The sequence below is a fragment of the Scomber japonicus genome, chromosome 17, assembly GCF_027409825.1.
Source record: "Scomber japonicus isolate fScoJap1 chromosome 17, fScoJap1.pri, whole genome shotgun sequence".
In the NCBI taxonomy this organism is placed as follows: Eukaryota; Metazoa; Chordata; class Actinopteri; order Scombriformes; family Scombridae; genus Scomber; species Scomber japonicus.
In genome coordinates, this window is record NC_070594.1 from 20761145 (window position 1) to 20787026 (window position 25882).

Consider the following 25882-nt stretch of genomic DNA (forward strand, 5'->3'; position numbering starts at 1 on the left):
TGCAACTAAACTACGGATATTGCAGTTATGTGGCATGCACAGTGATCATTCAGCTACAAGGATGCTCCGAAAACTTGAGCGTTTAAGAAAACAGAGCATGAAATCATGGCTACTCATGACCCAGAGTATCTCTTCAGCTCACTGGTTGATTGAAGTATTCACTTCTTTAGTTTAAGAGCTCTTGTTCAGATGGCAAATTTAACTCATCTCATGACATCTCTGGAATTTTTTTTAAATTTATGTAACACAATGATTGCCATTTCCATTTAAGATATGAGTGAAGCTGAAAATCCACAAACCAATACATCTTAGCAAGACTGACTTGCCTTTAAATGCAGGGAACATTGGTACCATGTTGCTTGAGATTAGAGAGTCTGTCTCAGGTCCGTTGGCATTCAGATCTATAGACAGAAAGTAACAGACAGGGGGAAAGAGAGCATGTCATCCAGTTGGATATGGATTAAAATGCAAACTGTATGTAAAGAAATGTACTGGATGAAACTAAACTTCAGTGTCAGTGGATCAAAATACAAAGAGGTAAAATCATTAAACTGCACATTTCACAGTGTGTAATCATTTCATTTGAGGCACAAGCCAGATAGAAATCTAATTCTGGGAGGTCCAAATCTCTCTGGTGAGTTTTACTTCCCTCTTTAAGTTTGTCACTTCCCTTTGTGGTGAGCTGTGTGCACCTGAAACCAGAATTTCATTATATATAGAAAAAATGTACAGTGTCTAAATTAGTGGCGGATGGAATGCTTTTTACTGTTGCAGCCCTAAAGTACAGGTTTTTACATGAGAATGTGGCTCTTAAACACGTCAACTTGAATTCAACAGCAAGCTGTGGACGAAGAGTTGTGATCCCCCCCACACACCCACTCACTGGGGGGATGCAGCAGGCCATAGGTCAAATCTGGGTCGTCACTGAAACGCCGGCACAGCTGGCTGGCGGTCGGTGGGATGCGTACATCAGCACGAACACACGCCTCCAAATCTGGGCTCAGGGGTCGCAGTCCAGTCTGAAAGAGAGGATCAGTCAGTGGTGGACAGTGTTAGGACTACAGGCCTGCACTCTGGGCGTTGTGTAAGATCACTTGGCTTGGTTTTGCTTTGCCTGTGTATATGGGTCAGCGAGGCCATAGCACTGTTTCTGTTTGCAGAGCTCTCTAAAAATAATAATCTCATCCCTGCCCTGTCAGAGAAAAATGCCAGATTTTTCAGAATAAAATGTACAACTTTTGACACTTCATTTCACGGGTCAGTAATTCCCAAACAATAAATTAAGTCCAATTAATAACAAGCATATTTTAAATCAGGACACAGCAGGTCAGCTAATCATGCAACAATGCTCTGAGTCTAAAAACATGCTAATAATTCTGTGTGGCTGTACTGAGCAACAGCAGTGCTTCGAGCTAAATTCAAACAACAGCGTGACATGCTGACATGTTGCCATGGATCTATTATAAGAGTGGATACTAGACTACAAATGGTGCTGATTTAGTCCTATAAAAAAATGCTTGGCTGGCACATATGCCAAAAAAAGTTTCTAGCTTCCAGGTTTGTTTCTGTGTTACGCGGCCCACTGAACATACACAGTGGTCACACATGCGAGTTCACATTTGGCTCATAGACTTTAAATTGTGATGACGTCATGGATTTTAAAATCAGCTCGAGGAAAGTTTTACAAATATATAACCTCATTGGATCAAAAATTCATAATAAGAAGTCATAATTGACATTGCAGCAGTTCAAGCTGTCCTGTCAACAGTTTTACAGATGGCTCTTTTACAATGGAAAATGCTATTTGGGCCACAGGGGGATTTTTCACTGGAATACCACGAGTTGCCACTGGGAAAAATTGGCGGCACTATATCCAGCGCTTATAATAAATCCATGTTCACAATGATATGAAGCTAATTATCACGTATGAATGTCTTCATTTAGCATGTTTGCATGATAACATTTGCTAATTAGCAGGAAGCACAAAATATAGCCAATGGTGATAGGAATATCAAGAGCATTTTTTGACCTTAGGGTGGCACTAGTGAAGGGATTAGTAAAATGAAATGCCTGTACCAAATTTTATGACAATCCATTCAGAAGTTGTTGAGACATTTCCTCTAAAATCTAAAATCTCGGGAATGAATGAATGAATGAAATCATGAGGTTTCATCTTCTGGGGATTACTGTATGAGTATTTGTTTAAAAAAAACCCCAAAACAAAACAACATTCATTCAGTGGTGAACAGAGCCACATTTAATCTTAAGGTCATGAGTTTTTCTTTAAAAAGGAAAAGAAAATCATTATGTCCCTGTAATTACTGCCAAAATATGTACCTCTTTCCAGGATATTTGTTGGAAATTATTTGGAAAATTATAGACCTCTGAAATGTACTGTATAAAAATAGTAATGCTAGTTTCTGCTGGCAGATCAATCGCATGGTCTCATACTTTTCATTGACTCATTGATGTTCTGGTAGGCAAACTAGCTTGAAAAGAGCTTTATGGAGATATTAAATTTGACAAGCTGTAAGCTGTATGTTTGTTGTGGGTGTGCAAATGGGTTTAGCATGATGCAGTATGTTATGCCATGACAGTTTCAAGGAACAATCAGACGCATGATTCTTTGTCTAAATAAAGACAGATAATATAGTACTAGCCATATTTAGCTTGTACTGTATTTAGATAAAGCTTGATTGAAAACACATCTACATCCTCTTTTGCTCTATCATTCAGACAGAACAGTACAACAGTGTGAACTCTCCTGGGAATGTATCACTCTGCTTGAGGTCATGATTTACACTAAAGCTCAACCGCATAATGAGAAAGACAAGAAGTGTTTAAGTCAACATGAGCATGGAAGATGAGTAACAGCTGCTTAGAGAGGAGATTCAAATACTAAACAACTTCTAACATTCTCTAGCCAAACCCTACCCACACAAGAAATATAGCTGGGACAACTCAACTGAACGCTCTATGTTTAGAGATGAAAGACAGCTCCAGGACTCACCAGAGGCTGGATGGTGAACGACACCCAGAGAGGCATGAGGCGGTCTTTGCTATATCCACTGAGGTAATCCGAGTGGTACAGACGACAAAAGGTGGCACCTGGTTGGACGACTTGAGGGGTGCCAAAAGGATGATGGAGACGACGTAAGCTGGCTTTAACATCTAAAAGGAGGGGGGAAAATCAGCTTTACACCAGTTTTCAGGTACAATATCAGATCAAAAGTATGTGTTTATTGAGAACCTAATTCCCCTAATTCCAAAACCTTGGACAAAAATATGCTGCTATAAGATTTCCACATGATTTTGAGACTTGGTCGGTATTTGCGCCACAAGACTAGGTCGGGTCCAGATGTTGGCCCAGATGTTGGACAATAAGACCTTGCTCAAAGTCAGCAGTACAGTTCATCCCAAAGGTGTTGGATAGGGCTGAGTTTGGGGATCACTAAGGATATTTCAATGTGGAAACAGGAAAAGGGCCTTTCCCTAAACTGCTGCCACAAAGTTGGAAGCACACAGCTGAAACTAAACGTCTAAAAATATATTGTATGCTGTAACATTGTGATTACCCAGAATTGGAATATGAACCACGAAAACCATGAAAAACAGACCCAGATGTACAGAAAAGTATCCAAACACTGCAGTAAATCTTATATTTCTCTTTGAAAACCAGTACAAATGCAAAGAAAAACAAATAGATACTCACTGTCATTAGTTGTCAAGAGAAGTCTGTTCATAGCTTCCTCCTGAAAATAAATGCACACTTTTCAAATCAGTTCAAATGTACCACATATCTACTGCACAGTCACTATGCATGTCAATGTAAGCTCTGTAAAGTATAGGGCCGCAACTAACGATTATCTTCATCAATTAATTTATTATTACTCATCGATTAATCTGCCAAATTCTTTTCTTGATTAACTGATTAGTCATTTGATGTATAAAATGTTAGAGAATGGTGAAAAAATGTTGATCACTGTTTCCCAAAGTCTTTAAATGTCTTCTTTTGTCCTAAGGTATTGACTTTACTATCACAGTAGACTAATGAAACCAGAAAATATTCACATTTCATAAGCTGGAATCTAAAAAGTCTTGCATTTTTCTTAAAAATGACTCAAAATGACTATTTGATTATGAAAACAGTGGGTGACTGATCAATTATGATTAATGAATGATTAATTGACTAATCATGCAGCTGTACTCCACTGCAAGTTTTAATGAACCTCTGCACTGAGGTTATTCAGGTCATTACCTTAGAGTCTGTAAATATTGATGGAGATTCTGATACTGATATGGCTTTTTATGTGGCTAGTAGCAATTCTATTTCTATACAATCATATTTCTGTGTATTGGTCCTTTTTTAAGGAAACACTATTTATCATTTGTATCAGAAATTGGCCATTTGTGAAAAAATAACTGCTTTGAACTTTCTCAAGAACTTGGAGAAGCAAACATTAACTGTAACAACTACAACTTCATTAAGTGACAAACATACCATCATCTTGTTTTGGGATGCGCAGGTGCACTGCAGGTCATCAGTGGGAACAGGACCAGTAGCCTCGCAGGGGATTTCATGGGAGATTGGTGCTGGGTGTACAGGGTGGAAGAAGGTACGCTTCAGGAGGTGGTTCAGACTGCCGTGGGTCCCGTTGTTTGGAGCAGGACGGATTTCAAGGAGATCTGAAGGGGAGAGAGAGAGAAAAAGCATGAGACACTACAAAGGACAGCATTTGTTAATATTCCATTCTGTGGTAACATTTTTTTCACTGGGTTAATCATAGAGATACAGTAATTCAGTGACACCACCAAACACATTTCACAATGTACAATAGTCAGCAGGGGAAAGTAACACAAGGGTCACATAAGTTAAAAAAAAAGGTAAAGAAGGAGTAGACAATACTTCTTGCCTTTACATTTAATCTCTTAAAAACCAGCCAGGAGTCCATTAAATTCACACATATATTATTCTTTTCTTTTGTTGTCGTTTTTCAATGCAACGTCTTCCCTATTTTATGTGTCTCTTCATTCTAATCTCCAAATCATTTGGTTCAAATTACTGGGTTAATCTGTTGATTTGATGACATGTGTTAGCTCCCCTTATAATTTTGTCCTCCCATTTTTCATGCTGCATGTCTGTAATTTGTCTTTCTTGGTCTGTTCTTTACACACATCTATTGTATGTCTGTCCATCCTGGGAGTGGGATCCCTCCTATGTTGCTTTTTCTGAGGTTTCTCCCAATTCTTTCCAATATAAATGTTTTTTGTTTTTTTTTAGTTTTTCCTTATTCAAATCAAGGGTCTACGAACAGAGGATGTTGTATTACTGTAGAGATTGTAAAGGTCCCTGAGGCAAATGCATGATTTGTGATATTGGGCTGTACAAATAAACTTGACTTGACTTGCCTAACCATCTATTTTCTCTGATGTGGTTGGTGTGACTCTTTTCCCTAGCAGTTCTTTATTTGGAAGCACCCGACTGAGATTCAGTGCAGTAGAAGCTTCTTATGAACTCTGTTGCTGTATTTTTCTTTTCAATAAAACTGCCATGTACAATATTTTCTAACTTTTATAACTGAAAGACAAAACTGACTCTTGGCAACAGTTCAATGAAAATTAGGCCCAGGTTGCAAAAAAACTGTAATTAAAATGTTCCTTGACAATGGAAACATGTGGTGATCCAGGTGGGTCAATAAAAACCACACAATATAAGATCTGTATTTTACAAAATCATTCATTCACCAGTTATAGGACAATAACTCTCAACTTTATGTTAATTGCTTTAAACAATCAAACAATAAAATTTAAGAGTCAGCTTCGGTGCAGGAGGATAAGATAAAGTAAAGTTGTACTTACCACACATGAGGTTATATACTTCAATGTTTTCAAAAGGGGGCACAACAGTTTGTCTTTTAAATCCTGGACCATAACCAATGAAGATGGCCTAAAAAAAAAAGATACACATTAACAAACTGACGTTCATGTATTTATTTAGAGACATTTCCACATGTAAATACAATTAAGAGTACAGTGAACTATATTAAAAACAGTGTCCAGACGTTTGTGAACTGCATTTAAACTCTAAAACAGGACACTCAAAGCTATAATTAGGTAATGTGGAAATGTTTCAAATTACTCAAATCTGAGTTTCCTTTTAAAATGACCTCACATAACCTTGGGAATGTAAGGTGGGACGTGAGTAAATTGACTATTTCAAGTACACTCTGCTCGTGTTCTCTGCTGTGTGTTGGCAGGCTTAAAGCCATTCGTAGTGAGTTCTTGACTCAACTTTAACTTCAACTTAGAAAAGTCTTAAATCTAAGAAAGCTAATAACAGCCAATAACTAATTCTACTCACATTTCAGTGTAAACAAACACACACCATCTTATTGTGATGGGTAAAGTGACAAATCATGTAAACACATTTCCAAAAGAAAAAAAGTCCATCCAAAGCACAGACAGCGTAGGCTCGCAGACTTCTATAGTATGTGTTTCTCATGTGTTTTCGTATCTGCTTAATTTTAGTTTGGTTTCTTTCTATCTTGCATTTAGACTCAAATCTTGTTGCAACACTGACCAACACTTTCCAACAGATTTGGAAGAACAAAATGTTTCTTTCTGGGTCCAAATGTCAAATAAAGCTGGATCACAAACACTTGTTCTTCTGTAATGGTGTATAAAAAAGATAAAGTCTAAGGTTAGGGTTAGGAAGAAAATGGAAATGGAGCAATGAGTGACACTGTGCTTTTAAGCTATGTGGAGCTGCCTTTGAGCAAAAGAATTTAACTCTAAAATAGATCTTCCTTTTTCAGAGTTCACAAGACAAAAACAAGTCATAAACCAGCCACCAGCATTTCATCTGTTTGCTGTTTGAAGCTTTCTTTCACATCTGAACAGTTTCCTCATTTTATACTGAAGTGAAACTAGTGCCTGTGGCCTTTGTTCTTAAACGTACAGTAATATGGAATATGTTTGATTTAGGCTTTCTGTCCTGTCTGACTGCAGCTGACAGGTGGACAAGGCAGCAAATACAAACCTCATCGCTCTGAATTCTACTTAACCTGAGCAATGGAGTGAAAAGATCTGATTTGGTCTTGGTGTTGTATGTCCTTTTACTCCCCCTTAAATTCATTCAGAGTGTAATTTCAGTAGACAATTCAGGGAACTTCTCACATCACCAAATCATCTGTCCTGTTTGTTGTGGTTTATGTTTAACTAAGGTAAGTGCCTGTCTAGCATTTATTGTCAAGCCTACTTGAAGTAACACTCTTCCCACATGTGAATGCCTGCCAAGTCTCGTCAGACTGTATATATTTTTTTGGAAATGTGTCGAGGAATTATCAGGGCTTTGCGGTTTTTAGTCTAAACAGGACGTGACACAAGCCTTCCTTCCTCTGACCTGCATGTTGGTGAAGAGGTTATCAGAGCCGTGGAATCCGCCTTTGCAGTACTTAATTTCCTTGCTGTTACTGAGGAGAGAAAATAAAAACACCTTATCTGACAAGTTTAAATATACACCGATAACAGACATGAAAAAAAAACAATAACAGGCAGACAGAATGGAAGTGAGTGTAACACCACTCTCATCTCATTTTCAGCTTAAATGAAGTCATATTACTGTACAGTGTAACTACATTCTGCATGATGCGTCTGTGTCTACTGTAAGTCAACTGATTTCATTTTTCAGCCTGAAGCAATCTTCCATAATTACATGGTTGCTTTCCATCGAAGCAGTTGTACAGCTCCTCTCCAACAGACCACACTTCATGATTGCTGTCACTAATTACTGTCAATGCTTCAACTTCTGTGCATGCTCAGACTTGTGTGTGGCCAAAGAAAATTACTCCATTTACCGTACCAGCTCTGGTATCGTAAGCAGAATCTAACATGCTAAGAGTAAATTTGTATACATGTCAAATTACACAAAAAAGCTAGATATTTTGAAATGTGGCAATTACAAATCATTAAGAATCTCCCAAAACAGTCAGTAAAGTGGGACTGTGACTGATGGGAGATGGAATGCTATGGTTACTATAGTAATCATGTTAGTTTTGCAGCCAAAACAAGGAAATTATTTTGTTTATAACTTGCAGAGACGTTGTTTGCTTCGACCTCTAACAAACTTCTCCATACTCCTGATCTGGTTAGCAGATTGGAAACAATCAGTCTAGTAATTGTTGATTGGGTGCTCAACAATTACTTTAAAGCCCAGTTAAATGGAGGTTACAACACATTTAGCTTCTGTAAAGCGACTGAATGAGTGAATACATGAGCGGAGATCACACTTTTGAACGTATCACAAAGCAGGGAGTGCATTGGCCACAGTCTCTGGAGAATTAAACAGGATCAGTAGAAGACTGCTCCAGGAGACGGAGGACAGAGAAGTTAAAGATTAAACCTTAACTATGTACCTTTTGACATGTAAAGAAAACTTCTGCCAACTGATATCCAAACACATAGCAAACAAGTGGCGTTTTATCTGTGGCGTTTTATCTGTGGAGAGGTTAATTAGTTGACCCAAAGCACATTTGACATTTGACATGCCCCAGAGTGCAGCAATAAAACATTTCACAAGTCAAGAAAAAGGAGGGTTTTTGATTTTAAAAAAAACAAGGAAACATTTTGACATATATTTGGCACCAGAAAATAACACAGAAATCATCTCTGGTGCACAGGATTTTACTGGGTCTTAAAAGGCTTTTGAAATAAATTTTGGCATAAATTGTCCGCTTCTGCCTTCCTGTTGACAGTTTATAAAGAATTAACGGACAAAAGTAATTCCAGTTTATTGCAGCATGGGTCATATTTTTGTAGTTTAGGCCATCATGTCTATCAGTTATGATAATACTATACTCCAAAGTTTTGTCTTCCAAATAGGTTTGGCAAACCTCTGGAATGTTTAGAACATGTATGATTGGCTGATTGCTTGTGTTTGTCATCCTGCTCTGACTTCTCTTTAGTGCTCCTTAAATTTCCACATTAACAACTGGTGGGTCACTTACAGTGCAGCCTGCCAGCCCGGCTTCATGTAGAGGTGTCCTCTCTCTATGCGTTTGTTGTTTGCAAAATGCATCCGTTTGGGGAGGTTCTCTTTGAGATAAGGTCTCATTGGCTGATCAGGGGTCCTGCACTTCAGAACAGACACAGACGAGGAGAATCAACAGATGGCAGAGGGAGAATGGGTTTGTTTGACATGAAGTCAGGCAAGCAGATAATTGTCCATTCTTGTTATCAATACAATAGTCACATTTGAAATACTTCGCATACCGACAGGTTCTTGACCAGGCCCTCATAGTCAACTGGGAAGAGAAAACAAAGGGACATTAATAATAAAGACAAGGTCAGTGACACTTATTACAAATAAACTGACACTGAGTGATGCTGCAATACTGAGAAGAAGGGACATTGGGAGTTAATGTTAGGTGGACTCACAGGAAAAGTAGTCATCTGGGAGGCGGCTTGGTCTGATACGAGCAGCTGGGCCTTGGATGATAGTGAAGTTGGCGGTGTCTGCTTGGTAAGATGATACATATGCTGCTTTGGTACAGGAAGCCTCCTCCATGCCTGTATATAAATGAAAATATAAATTCTTACAATTCTTATGAACAAATGTAACCATGATAGCATGAAAAATGCAACCTTTGTGTAACTTTACTGTACGTTTAAAAAAATCCATGATCATATGTTTATGCTTTTAATGTTTTGAGTGCTTTTTCTCTGCAGAGCCAATAAGATTTATTTTTCCATACTGTGTCATTACACTTAAAACACTTTTACAGGCCTTTAAATTTGCACAGATGCTGTGAGTGATTTGAACATTCATTTTTACAGCACATTTGTGGACAACATTTTGGGTGTGACATGTGAACCCTGGTGGATCTTTCTTTGTTTCATGTCCTCGATGATGAGCACCAGACTGATAACTACAACAAGACGTCAAAATGAATATCTTCTCTTGGTAGTGATGTCTTTGATGAGGATAGCTGGGTATCGCTTTGAGCCACATTAATTCCAGTGCATTGATCTTCAATACACCTAATTACAAGACTAAACATATGGCCTCCAGATGTCCGCAGTAACTTTTTCTTAAAATATCCTAACATGCCAATGAGAACAGTTTTTCCTGGTTAACTCCCACTGAAAAGACTAATTTTTCATCAGCTCTCCTGGCATGTGAATGCAGTTTTCCTGCAACAGGTGTAGTGACTCAAGTCAAACATGGGAAGATGACACTTAGCCTCTAATGTCCCTCTCTCTAAAACAGACTTATGTCTCACTAATGTGAAAACCACAGAGATTTAAGACATACAAACGTTGTAAATAAATGGTGTAAAAGCCAAAGAAATTGTCAGGAACTTAAAGAGTCTCAGTTGTTTTCTTATTATACTGATTAAAGATGCTTTTACTGTTATTTTTGCCTTCTGAGCAAAAAGATATACCTATCTTTTATTGAGTAGCCTTTTTTTAAACCACATTTCTTTTTTTATAATTAACTGTAAATTTAATTCTATGTTTATTCGAATCAGAGCAAATCTGATTCATGACATGCCATTATTTGTAATCACAGCTGCGGGGACTAGTGGTGTGTGGTTGGCTTACCATGGTCAGATATGATTATGATGTTGACACAGTTGTGAAGGTCTCTCTGTTTCAGGCCATCCATCATCATGCCCAAAATCCGATCCACATTCTTTAAGGCCATAACGACCTGGAAGCACAACAGCAGTTAAAAAGTTAAAGTGTCACTGTGGCAGTAAAACAATGTGCAGAATAACAGTGAGTCAGTTTCTTTCCATGCATACATTACAAAGTTCATCTTCAGCAAGTGAATCATTGGCAAATATAGAAAACTACATGTCAGCATTGTTCATATCCTTCACTGTTGTAAATGTGTTTCTGTCCAACACAGCAGACGGAAGCAAGATGCTGCATGAACACTAACATAGCTATGTTAAAAAATGGCCTCAACTGTTGTTCAAGTGTTTTTAAGACAATACAAATGATGTTTAACACAATATTGAAAAAGCATTCAATATTAAATGAGACCATTACACTGATGTATTACACAATTAGTTGTTTTTATCTTTGATGTTTCTTTGAACACTTAGTCACAAACACAGCTGAAATTATTATTAGATTAATCAGTTTGCTGATCTGCATCTATTTTAATAACTGACTAATCATTTAAGATATATTTTAAGGAACACAGCCAAACATTTGCTGGATACAGCTTGTTTTGTCTTATGTTAAGCAGTAATTTGCGTAGATTAAAATTTTGGATGTTGGCTGAACAAAACATGCAACAAGAAGACGTCACCCTGGGCTTTAGAAAAAGGTGATCTATTTTACCCATTTTCTAATATTTTATACACTAAAGGCTTGTGTGTTCCAGGCTGTAGTGCAGAGAAATTCCCCACTGAAGTTTTTAGCGAGTTTCTCCTTTCTTATTACAGAAAGCTAAAGTCAGGAATGGCATCTCACAGCTGTCAATCAATACATGAATGCACTTCTAGCAACCTCTTGTACTGAGGCTGCAAGCTAGCATCAGTTGTTTGAAGACATCAATATGGATTATTCACAGGCTAGCTGCATTACTTCCAGTTCCCAGGAAGAAATCAATACAGTGAGTGCACAGCAGAGCAAGGAGAGGGAGGCGAGTGGTTTACTTTTGAGTCACATGCTAGGGTTAAACATTGATATCCTGAAATTGCATACTGTAGCTTTAATTGAGACAACAATTGTAAGAGTGATTAATAATTTAAAAAAAGGTCCACATAATAGCTTTTTACAGACATTTAATGGCATTGTATGGCCTTCTTCAGGCTGAAACTGACAACTGAGACATCTTCATAACAAGACAGCAATGTCTATCCACTGCTTAAGACCATGAGATGCAGTTTCAAGCTCTGGAATAAAGCTAGTAAGTGGACCTTGAGTTTTGATTATTTTGTTAAATTACTGTTTAGGTAATTAACAACTCATAACCACAGCTTTAGTGTTGTAATGAATTACTAACCTCGTCACTTTCTGGTCCGTAACGATGGCCTGCTGAGTCAGGTTGATCCATGTACAAAGTGATAAAGTCAGGTCTGAAATCAGAGAAGCAAGAGTGATGTTCAAGTTTTTCCTGAAGGGTACTCGCAGCAATGTCCTTTGTAATGATAATGAAGATCATATAATACCTTTCCTTCTGAGGTAAACTGAGCCATTCAAACACCGTCGCCACTCTCTCCTCGAATGCGATGCTCCTGTGCAAAAAAAAAGGGTTCATGTAGTTTATGAACACATCAACGCTCAGCAATATAGCGCCGTCAAGTCTCCTGTCACAATTATAGTGCAGAAGTGAATTCAAAAGCATGTAAGATACTGTAATGAATTTGCTCTTACGTATCATATTTCTTGTAGAAATTTGGGAGGGTGCCATTGATGGCTACATCTGAGCCTGGCCAGAAGAATGTTCCTGCTTTCTGTTTTTGATGCATGGCAGTGATCCAGACCTGAGGAGAGGAGAGGAGAAAAAGAAGATAAGAGGAAAGGACACAAGTGGAGGCGAGAGAAGAAGAGAGGACATGATGAGACACAAGGTGACAAAGACAAGAGGAAGGAAAAGGAGAGACAAAAGAAAAAGTAATGAAGAATGAATGTGAAAGAATGAAGAAGTGACAAAAAGAGGGGACGAGGAGGCACAAGAGGAGAAAACAATAGGTCGGAGAGAAGGGGACAGGAAAGGAGGAGGAGAGAAGAGGAAAGCTTTATGTACATTCATGATTAATTCAGTAAATCTGTCCTATATTAATATCAAACTCATTCATCTCAGTAGCAGTGTTTAGTCCATCAGGATAAAAGTGTAATATCTCATAGCCCTGACAAGACTGATGGAAATCTAATTACATATTTTTATGCTACATCAATACCTGTATTTTATTCATGAACTGCAGCCTTACATAAGCATATTTTAGCAGATGCACTTAGTTATATTGGTTCAAAAGTCACTGCAAAGGAATTCACTCCTGCAGAATAAATCAGTCCACATTGATGTAGTTCTCTTTATGTCCTGGAAAGTCATATGGCTGCACGATATTCTTAAGAAGAGCAGGCTGTCACAAAGTTGAGGAATGAGATTGGAAAACCGCAAAGACTCTAAACAAGCACAAATCGCAACCCTCACAAGCTGTCATTTAGCACGAGCCTAGTCCATAATTATATGATGAAGCAAATTAAGAAGAGAGCTGATTCCTAGCGATCAAACTCAGCGCTGTCAACAAAAAACAAGTGTCTCGTGCCGTTCACAGACAGACAGACAGCTAATTACTGCTAGATCTGAGCACAATGAGTCACTTTTTTCCACTACCATTTTTTTCATATTTGTTTTATATGTCAGTCAACAGCTGGCTCCCAGACAAGTGAAGCAATTATTAAGAAATGATTACTCACTACTGCCTTGTGGCCTTGCTAAACAGAACTGAACCCTGTAACCTTTTTTAACTTTTTAGTGTGGTTGCACTTACTGGCTCTCCTTGGTACCATTTGGGGTTATATTTCTCATCAGTTTTCAAGCTGAAGAAGGCGTTTCGGGTTACATCGTACATCTTGTTGTCCACAATCCCATGAGACTCAGGATAAAGACCCTGCAGGAATCAAAGGTAAAATCACACAGGAAAGGCAAGATGATTTGATACTGTGGCTGCAGGGATTTACAGTGATAACATCCTTTGTCCTCCCTTTCTAAGCTAAATATTACCTGTAACCACCACAGATTTTAATTGAAGAGGTGAAATCCACTATTTAAGCCTCTCACCTCTGCTCTGCTTCATCTCCATGAGCTACTACTTATTTTATAGATTTTCCAAATTCTAACATCTGGAACAAACTTCCTGAATATCTGAGACCATAGACAACACTTTTACTACTACTACTTACTACTTACTATTTTAACATTTTAAATTGACGATGCATATTTTTGTCACGACTTTAATTTTAAAGCTGCACTACATGATTTTTATCCATTACAGTGCCTTTTGAATGCTCTTCATCAAATGTTATGTATATTATTCTTCTATTATCTATTATTTTTCTCAATATATTCTTGTCAATTTATTATGTTACAGCTTCTCGTCAAAACGTACTGTCAAAAAATAACAGTTTAGGACAAAATACATACATTACACACATACACACGCCTACACTCAACTTGCATCAATATCGGATAAAATACAAATGAAACAAATTATTTCCTTGCCTTGTTTACAATTTCTTTTCAGATATAGCCTACATTTCCATCTTTCATGATATTCATATATGGTTCCCAGAGCTGAACAAAGTATTTCTCCTTGGCCTTGGCCTTGTAAGTTAGTCTTTCCAGACCAATACAATCAGAAACCTCCCTTATCCATGTTGCAGTGTCCATATTTTTCCAACAATGTGCAATTGCCATACTGGCTTGAAAGTCCAAAGTCAAGAAGTTTAGTCTGCACACAACATTTGGCATTTAAATTGACATGTCTGACAAGCATTTTATAACATCCTTCCAGAAGTTTTGAATCTTCGGATATTCCCATAGACAGAGGAATAGTGCTTGTTTCTCATCCAAACATTTAGTACAAACATCTGAGTTATTCTCAGACATGTGATGAAGCTTGACAGGAGTTATGTACATCATTAACCACTTATACTGAAGTGATTAAAACCTTGTATTTATTGTCTGTTTTTGTACATTTTCTAATCTGTCTGTCTTCTTGTATATCTATCAACCAGACATGTCATTTATCCAGTGTTGACTCAGTACTTTATGCAACGAATATGCTGTAGTATTTAGATATGTGTCCTTTCCCTTCTAAATTAACTAGTGGCATTTCCTCAGGTGTTGATAAAGGTGGTGTACACATTATCTGTTTATAATGTTGATGACATGGATGGTTATCTCTGACATATTTGATCAAAAGAATGCAAATAAAGCATTCTCTGAATGTTGTTCATATTCCAAGCCATCCAGCCCTTTTCTCTTCTATTACTTTTACTTGCTTCTTTTGGTCCTTTTATTTTTAGCGTTATTATTTCTGGTCTTATATTCTTTAGCATTAAGCACTTTGAATTTCAGAGTGTATTCCTTTAACATGAAAATCAGCATAAAGCTCTTTTACCTTAGTAGACATTAAAGACTTTTGGTTGGAATAGAGTATTTCTAGTTTGTTATATTATTCTTTTACTTAAGCAAAGTGTCTGAGTATAACCCTAACCCTTCCACCACAACAGAGAGTCAGAAAAACAATCTGGCCAGTTGTGTCCAATTAATCAACCCCTGACTCTGTAAACATAGCAGAAAACACTTACAGTCACGATGCTGTAGTGGTTGGGAAAAGTCTTTGTAGGATAAACAGGCCTCATATATGGTGTTGATGTACCAAACTTTCCTGCAAAACAGTAATGTTAAATCACATCAGGATGCTTGGTAAATCATGAGGAGCTTTGGAGTCAACATAGCGGGCGTTGACTTACGCAACTTGTTGATGACTGGAACGTGGCTGCTGTGATCTTTCAGATACCCCGCCCTGAAACCGTCCAAGGACACCAGGATGACGGGAGGCTTGGAAAATCTGGGCGGAAAGACAGAGAGATTCAGATGATGCTTTATGAGGATACTGAGGTAGGTTTGTGAATGGGGAGTGGAGTAATTACTCAGCAGGAGACATGGCTATCTTTGGCTCCAGTGGTGTCGGCATGGTAGTGCAGTAAAGTAGGTTTGTGTAAAGAGAATACAAAGCAGCTCTTTGACTGAGCCAGACAGAGGAGGAATTAAGTCGAATGACAGACCACACACAAAAACACAGGGAGGAGAAGAGGAAGACAAATGTGACTGATGATGAATAAAATACATGAATCTCAGCAGATTTCAGTTCCCAGAAGAAGACATGATCTCCTCCTGAATCATTGCAAGTACTGAATCAACGTCATGTTTTTTGTTTCCCCACCGTTACTTCATCATCATGGAGAAGTTGCAGATTATTGTTACATAACCCATGTAGAGACATAGAGTTGTGAAAATATCACAGCTATGTAGAAGTTGTAGCATAGGGGATGAAAAAAGATACGTTTGATTCAAATGTTGGGTGCAGGACACGAGAATAATGTGAAACCAATCCTGTGTTTTTTTTTAGAGAAACACGAAAAAGAGACAAATATATCTATCTGAGTATGTTAGTATAGAGCAAATCAAACACCCAGCTAGCCTGCTTCCCTTCCAGCTTCTAAGTGTACCTAACTGTCCTAATCTGCACTTCCGGACACAAGTTAAATATCAAACCACTAAGAAAAGGTGCCACTCGTATTGAGCAACAAAAAGCTGTTAAGGTTTTGAAAGTTGGCTTCCTGACTGACTTTCTCAATCAGCTATTTTCTAATCAAAACTTTTTTTGCTGCAACTTAAACCTTCACAGTACTTGTTTGGCATATGGTTTTAAATGAAAATAAAGGATTAAATATTCCCCAAATAAACACATTGAAAAAAGTTTTGTTTTGCTATCAGTGCTGAAATTGTATCAGTGTTGCAATGTTGTTATAGCTAAAACTGTTTTTGGCAACTTTAGGTAGTGGAACAAGCTGAAAACACAACACGCAGTAGTATCAAGAATAGCCTATTTAAACATCCAGCAATTACAAAACAAAACTTGCATTCCATTTCTTTCCATCCACCTGTAAGTTCAATATTAACTCTTCTTTTAGCTTGGTTTTTGCTCTCTACCAACTCCTGAGGAAAGTATCTGTAAGTATCAAGTATCCTTGAAGAGTCTCAAAGCGTACAGTAAAATACAAATCAAAATTGAAAGAGCAAACCACATGTGACATAAATGTGTGGTTTACCAACAGAAACAAAATGAAGAAACCCAACTAAACGAGTGGTGTAAAACGTTGATATAAAAATAAAGACAGACAACATTACACGTGTTGAAAGATATTTTTACAAACCAACAGCTTCATTTGGAACCAAAGGTTTTCTTTTCCATAGTCTAATGAGTCTGTCTGGGGTAACTCCTTTACCAAGCAGAAACACACACACATGTGACCACACACTCATGCACACAACACTCATCAGCACATTACTCACATTAGCCCAGTTTCCATAGAGACAGTGACTTTTTCCACTAAACCAACACCATCATAAAAAACAAGAGTTGTGTGTTATTTACACACTTCCTAAAAAGACGAACAGACAACATAGTCGTTCTATTTTCTGTTTAATTTCCATTAAGAACTGCCTAGTGGGAACAATGGTCTCCACTCAGGAGACGGGTGGGTGACAGAACTGAACAGCTTTATTCTCAGCACTAAGGGCCAGGACCCTAGGCCAGCTGAGATTTAAGACATTATTTTCTATCAAATCCACATTATTTCTCATATTTCAGTAGAAGATAAGAGTATTGTGTTACCCAGATGGACACTTTGGCTGTTCAGTGTCCTCAAAGGCCTCCTGTAGCCAGGATTCCCCTCCATCTGGAAAAGAGAAGAGTTGTCAAAGGTTTGTTTTTAGAATATACAATATGTATCTCTGAGCTACTGTGACTGTAGCACACAATACTGATGTCAATAAACACCAGGTAACCTTTAAAAAAACCCTCAAGAACCAGACTTATTATTTGTATTTAATTATTTATTTTATATATATATTTAATTAATTAATTAATTAATTAATTAATTTTAAATTCTATTTCATTTTATTTATTTATTTTTATAATTATTTATGTATTTATTTACTTTTATTTTCTATTATTATTTTATCTTAGTTGGTTGTTTTTGTGTATATGTATATATGCCTTTCTGTATGTATGGAATATATATTTATTTTTACAATATGTGCATATACATGTATTTTTATCCCTCTCCTTCTTTCTTCTCTTCTGCATGTTCTATGTTTATACCTTTCCTTAAAACAAATAAAACATTTGATCACAAAAAAAAGAACCAGACTTATTTAAGGAGATGAAGTGTTGAGAAGCTGAGAAGCATTTACTGCCAGATTAAAGAGATTGTTAAATCATTTTACTGGAGTGCAACATAAAAGCAGAAATACAAAATGCTTTCAGTGCATCTTGGCCAGGTGTGCGCCATCCTCCACCCCCCATGTTTATGCTCATTTTTCAGTGGAAACTCAAAAAATGAATACGATCTCAAAATAACACAAAAAGGTTTTTACGAAAGGGGGGAGATGGAAAAGTCAAGTAAGGTGCCATAAGAAACAGATTTACTGAATAAATTATGTGCAGGAAGCATTTGACTTAATGTGTTGCAGCTAATTAGCTACAGTACCATGTCTGTCATGCTGAGATAAGCGGGAACACTTTTGATAAGTTAGATAAGAAAGAAACTTCAGCAGGAAAGCTCATTTTTTGTTGTTTGGCTCTTGTGTTTGTGTAACAGGATGCTATCAGGCTCAGTGTGACCATCTGCTCTGCCTTTGATAAAATGATACAACACCAGTTGAAAATGAATCCTCGAGTATTCATTCATGTCCTGTGACAGAGCAAAGTTAACACAAACCCTAAAACAAATACTCTTTACCCTACATTGCTTTCCCTTGAGCAGGACCTGGAACTTTTAGAAACAAACTCTGCAATAACTGTCTTGCTCAAGGACATTCCCACGGATAAATTTACTCCAACCAGGAAGCTTTATGCCTCCTATTTCACCTTTTAAATAACTGCTGTCCAATAGGTCAACCCAAGCCTGCTGACTGGACACATGGCAGAGAGAATCTTAACATGTTGGTGAGAAAGCCCCTCCTCACTGCCTCTCTAGGCCAGCAGTGCGGTTTGGACCCAACACGGGGATGCTCTGTCTCAGGAGACAAGTTGCTGTGGTCAGTAATCCAAGGGGAAACCCAATCTCAGTATTTTACACTACACACTCAGAAGGTCTCTGTGGAAGAAGTGGAGTTCTTGGCTATTTTTTTTATTGCTTTTCATCTGTTTCCAAAATCCCTTCTGAGAAAATAGCTTATGAGAGATGTAGACCTTCCAACAAAGTTACAAAGATTCTTCATGAGTGCAAAAAACATGATTTTTTCCCATATGGCTTTCATGTTAGGTAAGTAGGAAATATAAGTTAAAGGGGAATGCCACAGCAGTGAGAGCACCCCGCCCAGGCTGGGGGCAGCTGCCCACAGTCACCACCGCTGCCCCTGAAATGGAAGAGGGGTGTTTTGGTGCAGCGGTTTGCAACAAAGAATATACTGACGCCGCTGCCCACGTCTAACCAGATGGAATCTATAGCAGGAGGAAACATGCCAGTCCCGGCTGAACATTTCTGTCTCACTTAGAAGTGTGTTTACGACATGTTTTGCAACTGCAGGCAACAAATCCAAATCACACCACCCTGACAGACTCATATTCTGTGAACAATTCATACTTATATGCAGCCTCACTCCTCAAGTCTCTCTCACACTCCCCCTCTTACTCGACTTGCCTGCTGGTAACTTGGCACTCCTTCACGGCTGCTTTAAATACTACCAATTTAGAGTTTCAGTCAATCTGCAGTGGGACGTTAAGAGTTTCTATCCTGGGCTATATACTTGTAGGTAGACTTCCTGGTAGCCTAAACAATAGTTTTATAGGCTCACTGTAGCAAAATACAGACTTGTTTGTCCCTCTATCCACAGACAACTTGTAGCATGTGTTTTCACAAACCTTTCCAGAAGAAAAGTTCCAAAATGTAACCTGAGACAGTTATTTCTGTGTGTCTATTTCTCTCAGTTGCTGCCAAAGTAACTTCATTCAGTATCTGTGTCAAGGAGTGAAGGCTAACAAAAAGCTTATATTTACAGGTGCGTTAAAGTAATAGCAGCTGAAGATTTTGACAGTTTTGTAAAGATAAATCTGTAAAAAGCTGTTAGAATTATTACATGAATAAAATGGGGTTACTTTTTTTCCCATTTTCAGATCCTCCACATTAAAACCCCCTTTTAGTTAACTATCAAATTCCTCTGACAACATTAAGTTCCTGTCTATAGAAGAAGACAATTCCATTTGCTTTTAGCGCATTCATTTTGTCCTAAAGTCAGACCAATAGTTTGACATTTGGGGAAATAAATTCTTCCTGACGGACAATCAGATGACACGATCACTACCACTTGTATTTGTCTGGTAAATATGATCCTAATAAAAACAAATTTAATTTGTGTGTTCATAAGACACAAACACAAGTGGGACCTACAGCATCAAAATATTTCTCTTATAGCAAAATGGCAAATAGCAGCCCAACTATAATTCTGTTACCTGCTGATTGAGCCCACCTCCTACAACTAGTGACTGAGGATACATAAATAGTGTGGAACATAGCTGTACAATCATCTGTCAATTAACAGTGATGCTTACCTTTCCCATTGCTGCCCTTTGTCAGAGAAAGCACCACGGCAAGGATGCCTACCAGAAAGCACAGCAGCAGTACCTTCAATACAGAAGACTCATGTCAGAATTGTTGTTCAAATTAATGAAAATATGTCTTGGCCCTGGTGAGTAAAACAAACCAAGAGGTAAGATACTCCACAAGCCACAACACTCTGTACTGTAAGTTGAATACCTGTTCTTACATGTTATTCATTTAAAATAGTTTGGTTACTACTAGTGGCAGAACATCTGTTTTCCTGGTAGCAGTTACCAAATACCTACCTTCATGTAAAAAGTGAAGAAATGAACAAAACAGAATCAAATTTCAACAGAGAGAAGCAGTCAATCGGGACTTCTGGTGAGAAATGATCCTGTATGTGGTTAAAATGTCCTTGGCTAAAGTTTAATTTTATTCTGCTGGTACTCTAAACACACTACTTGCTTTGTAACCCTAATATAAACATACCTTAACAGACCTCTGGCACACAGATTTTGCTGAACCTCCTTTTAATCAACACAACAACCTTTGATTCATTCACTTTTTTTAAATTAATTTAGTTACTCATTTGATTTGTATCTTTATTTACAACATGTTTAGGGTCATAGAGTAAAGGTTGCTAAGCAAAGTGGGACTCTTTTTATTGCCTTAACCCAGAGAGTGTAATCATTCCTGCCTATCCCCATCTGTCCAAATGTTGCTCATGGCCCTCTGTAATTGAAAAGTCACGGAGGACTAACTGCTTCTACATCGGCTGCCTTTCTTGTAGAGCCGCCTGCTCACTGGGGGGCGAGGACTTTCTAATTAAAGGGCGTTTCAAAGACATCTCAATCAGTTTATTTCGAGTGGGAGGGTGTACAGAAGCACTGTCATTGCTGCATATTATGATGCCCCTACTACGCCCTAACCAGTGCTGATCATGGTTGTTAAATCAGTGTAGTTTGAAAGCTGGTTTGAAATGAGTTAGGGTTGGTTTAATGATAGTTTTAAACATTGTCTGGTCCTGTATACCAGTGGCTTGAAAAAACCTTTTGGCTTGTTATACCTTAAAAGGTTCACAGTTAGTCTTAAAACAAATAAGCGGTTAGGAGTGAGTCAAATCAAGTGTCTTTTACTACAAAATGCCTTATTTGTGTTTTCAGTTTCCCCTGTTGAGCAGCAGTAGAAGGAAAATGTGGTTGTTGAGCACCAGACTATTGTTATAAGAAAGGCTGAAAAAAAATTGTCAACTTACCCTCTGAAATAAATAAATGTGTACTTCGTTTATTTCAGATACAGCATGTCCATGAAAGTCCATTGTGCACGATTTGTACAAGAGAAATGTATTTTGTTATTCTTTTTTATCTCTTTACGTAAGTGTCTTGTGACTCCTCAGATTTGTCTCCTCAGATCAGATTTGTCTTGTGACACTTTGGTGGGTAAAGTTTGTGATGAAAGTTTGTGGTGAAAGTTTGTTTTTTATTTAACTGTATGGTTTAGTTAAGTTTGTGTGTCTTGCTTAAGGTGGGTATAATTTGATGTAAACAAATAACTAACCACAATACATTCCTGTGTAGACACTGAAACCACCAGTGAAAGCAATCATTTTAGAGTGAGTCACTATAATATCAACTTAGACTGCACAAATATGGCATCAGTTTTTCCTCTATGTAAGCATTTCCTGTTTTTTTACCTTCTTATCTCAAGTCATTAAAGTTCAGCCTGTATTATTGTACTTACCATGTGTATAATTATCCTTTCTGCCAGTTTTGAAAAAAAAAAATTCACATGGGAAAATATTTACTTTAATTTCAGTTTTATCATCAAAATTAAGCCCAGTAATTTACACAAAGATGAATAAAATGCATAACTCCAACAAAAGCTTACTTGTCCAGACACATTTAAACCACACACTGTTGAACAATGGGAACAATTGATTTAGATTTTACACGTGGGAGGTGTTTTCACATGTTTTAAAACAAATAGGCTCTTCTATCTTCACAGAGATACAGATATTTTCATGACGTAGTCATTCATGCCCGCTAATTCTTTTGTGCTGCAAAGCTGTGGTAGTATTCAGTTAGTCTCAAAAACAGGCTTGTGGGAATCCTCCAGCACAAGTGATTCATTTAGTGTGATTCACATACATATGTGCACTTATTTTTTCCAGCTATAGGTGAATACAGAGTGAGAGTGATTTTTGGATGGGCTCCTTTGGAAAGCCTTTAAACGTGGTCTTTGTGGGTTGGGAAAGTAAACAGTCTGTCTGGTTGAAACCTACTCGTCTGAAACACACTTGATTACTAACTCTAAGTCATCACATCATCAACAGGGATCTACTGAAAATGTAAAACTACAGTGGGCAGCTTGAAAAAATCCACAAGGCTAAAAATATCATATTAGAGTGACTACTCTGCAAATATTTCATGTGTAAGCCTCATGTTGGTATAAAAAACAATGTTTTTGTCCTTTTTAGCCCCAACATGTTGTAATCAAACTTTTGTAAGACATTGAATAACACTGTAGTTTAACACATACCAATATTGCAATGACTAACAGATGTATGGGGCCTGATGTATGTCAGGACAGAGCATATTGTAGTCTAGCCGTCACCACATGTGTATCTCATCAGTGCCAAGCAGACAGCAGAGCTTCTCCTGGAGCTGAAAACACTGGTTCCCATGGTTTTAGTTTAGGGTTGCCAGTAAATAGTTTGAAAGGTGTGTATACTGTCAAATGATTCTCTTATCTGTGCAGTTTATATTTCACTGATGTATATGTATAGAGAGCTAATGAGACTGCTTAAACTGTGGTTTAACCATTCTTATACATATGTTTTGGTGTAATTCATCAATGTGCCTCATTCTTTAATGTATTAGCCCAAACCACAGCTGTATAAAAGCAGTACTTGAACCATATAGCCGCATTTTTCTTTGCAATTCTTTCAACTGTGTGGTTGAAATCTGAGGTAAAGGCCTAAGTGTACCCCAGGTTTTGCCTCCCTATGAATATGTGTGGTTAGTCTTGCATGCTTAAAGCAGCCGCAAATAATAGAAGTTGATGTTGTTGCTGAGACTTTCCTCCCAAAATGAAATTCTAGGGAAATACAAAGAAAACAGTATAGCGTTTTCTCATCCAGGTCATAAGATAGCTGGACGTAGTCAGTTTGGTCTTAAGGAACGACTGAAGTGGTGTAAAATACTGACTTTCAGCAAATTTCAATCCAAAAGCAGCAACGCAAGCTCTAAAAATTGAATGAGTCAAAAGCTCCTAAAAGTTTACTTTTCTGAATACACCCCCTACTACTTGAACGATTCATTAAAGCTGCATGCTGCACAGTGGACACTTTTATCCAAATCACTGATACTCTGACTTTAGCAGTGTGCAAAGATGTGCCAAAACTAAATTAAACAAACACAACTAGCCAAAAAATGTCTACCTGATGCTTGGGTCCCCTTTATATCCCCCCCTTTATATCCAGAATACCATCTGAAATAGTTTTACTGCAGAAAAATGTGGCCGTGCCTGAAAATCCTGCTATCTGACACCAAACTTTCAGCTGAAACTTTACACAAAGGTGCAGCCCTGCATCACAGTAACAACTGTTGTTCATTCCCACCTGCAGGGACACTCCTGGCCTCTGTGTCTTTGCACTGGAGCGAAAACATTTTGTTTCCACGTTCACACTGGCCACTCTGACAGTTCTGGCTGTTTGACAGCTGTGGATTAATAACACTAAGAGTAAACAGTGCAGAAAGGCAGACTTGAGGTTGCGGTTTTTATTTCCTGGTGATTCATTATTTTTCCTCATGATAAAGTCAGACACGGTCACTATAACTCAGTATCTGAGAGTTAATGGACACATTTACTGTCCTACAGTAATATTTAAGTGCCTTACAAAAGACACAGATGATAAAAATGGCATTTAGATGACTATAAAGTCTGTTAAATACCACAGAGCCAATATAATGTAGAATTTTACAGGAATATAACAGTGTGGTTAAAGGTGCAACTATTTGTTTCACTTTTAAAGGGATAAAATTACACTTATTACTTTTAGAGTGTGGAATAACATAACTGCTTGCACTGTTGAGAAAGATAAGAGTTAAGTGGTCTTCAGTTTAGAGCGGTAGGGGGGGATAATTGCTTTTGAACGTACCCCAGTAATGATTTTACAGTGGTTGCTCCTCTTCTTTCCTCTCTTAGTGTTCCCGCTTTGACTCTCCAGCTCTGATGTCCCAAATAAAGACGCAGCTTGTTCAGCCGACCGCTCCTCTCCTTTAGTTACCTCCATGCTGCTGCTGCTGCTGCTGAGCGCTGAAAAAACAAGAAAGAAAGAAAGACAGAAAAAAGAAAAACTACTGCTGCCACTGTTCTTCAGGAGGGACTGAGTGGCAGGCAGATATTTCCTACTGAGAAATATATGCTGTGACCCTCTGCTGGAGTAGGTATAGCACCGCCTTGTTTCTTCCAACTACGTCTCCAGCTGTACAAAGCGGCCTCATGCGAGTGATCAGAGAGGAGGTTGATTGAAGAGAGCAGCGCAGACCTCAACAGTCTGCTATTTTCGCTCACAAGTATCATTTTCCCATTGCAGTCAGCTCACCATTCAGTCTGAAAGGTTGCCACTTTAGAGAGAAGTTGTAGTTTTAATTAAAAAGACACAAATTCATTCCGTTTTTTTAAAATGTTCACACATGCTTCAAAATCTGTAAATCATGCCTGAGCTGTCAGCGGTGAAGGCAAGAACAACTTCACTGTAAATCAGCTGCTGAGGAACTTCAATGAAGATTTACTGCTCTGATGACTGACTGCTGCCGCCACCTGGTGGTCACACTGGAGTAATGCGCTGATTTAAAAAAAAAAGAACCTGCAGAACAGATTTCATAATAATAATAACAACAACAACAACAACAACAACAACAATAATAATAATAATAATAATAATAATAATAATAATAATAATAATAATAATAATAATAATTAGATAAAAAGAATTAGATAAAAAGATACTCTTCCACCATCACCTTCTCTGGCCAAAACATTCCCCTTTCCTTATCTGTCACCAACCTGGGCGTTAAAATGGACCCTCAACTCACCTTTGACACCCACATCAAACACCTCTGTAAAACATCTTTCTACCACCTCAGGAACATAGGTAAACTCCGCCCAATTCTCACCCTGGCAGATGCAGAGAAGCTCATCCACGCCTTTATCTCCTCCAGACTGGACTACTATAATACACTCCTCATCGGGATCTCTGGCACGAGCATCCAGAACAGTGCTGCCAGGATCCTGATGAGGGTGCGCAAATATGATCATATCACCCCCATCCTAAAATCCCTTCACTGGCTCCCTGTCCCACTCAGAATTGAGAACAAGGTCTCCCGCCTCACCCACCAGTGCATTCACGGACATGCCCCTTTATACCTTAAATAACTCCTCACCCCCCAGACCTCCTCACCCACCCTTCGCTCTAAAAACAAACACCCTCCAAGCCCCCAGAGCGAAGCTCCGCACCATGGGC

The 25882-nt window shown here is 38.1% G+C and overlaps 1 protein-coding gene across 1 annotated transcript in view; it reads right to left on the reverse strand.

Moving 5' to 3' along the window:
* The window catches only part of enpp1 (ectonucleotide pyrophosphatase/phosphodiesterase 1), a 28601-nt gene extending 3530 nt beyond the window's left edge, over nucleotides 1–25071 (reverse strand). The window contains exons 1-20 of the mRNA XM_053337130.1: nucleotides 24515–25071; nucleotides 20367–20439; nucleotides 17427–17490; nucleotides 15499–15596; nucleotides 15334–15413; nucleotides 13512–13631; nucleotides 12391–12500; nucleotides 12186–12251; nucleotides 12020–12092; nucleotides 10603–10711; nucleotides 9436–9567; nucleotides 9271–9302; nucleotides 9006–9133; nucleotides 7403–7472; nucleotides 5860–5947; nucleotides 4502–4686; nucleotides 3713–3752; nucleotides 3011–3171; nucleotides 884–1019; nucleotides 327–401 (exon numbers count right to left, since the gene is read on the reverse strand). Of these exons, the coding sequence (XP_053193105.1) occupies nucleotides 327–401; nucleotides 884–1019; nucleotides 3011–3171; nucleotides 3713–3752; nucleotides 4502–4686; nucleotides 5860–5947; nucleotides 7403–7472; nucleotides 9006–9133; nucleotides 9271–9302; nucleotides 9436–9567; nucleotides 10603–10711; nucleotides 12020–12092; nucleotides 12186–12251; nucleotides 12391–12500; nucleotides 13512–13631; nucleotides 15334–15413; nucleotides 15499–15596; nucleotides 17427–17490; nucleotides 20367–20439; nucleotides 24515–24649 (1975 nt within the window). The 5' untranslated portion in view covers nucleotides 24650–25071. The remainder of the gene's footprint in view (nucleotides 1–326; nucleotides 402–883; nucleotides 1020–3010; nucleotides 3172–3712; nucleotides 3753–4501; nucleotides 4687–5859; nucleotides 5948–7402; nucleotides 7473–9005; nucleotides 9134–9270; nucleotides 9303–9435; nucleotides 9568–10602; nucleotides 10712–12019; nucleotides 12093–12185; nucleotides 12252–12390; nucleotides 12501–13511; nucleotides 13632–15333; nucleotides 15414–15498; nucleotides 15597–17426; nucleotides 17491–20366; nucleotides 20440–24514) is intronic.
* Nucleotides 25072–25882: the final 811 nt, after the last annotated feature.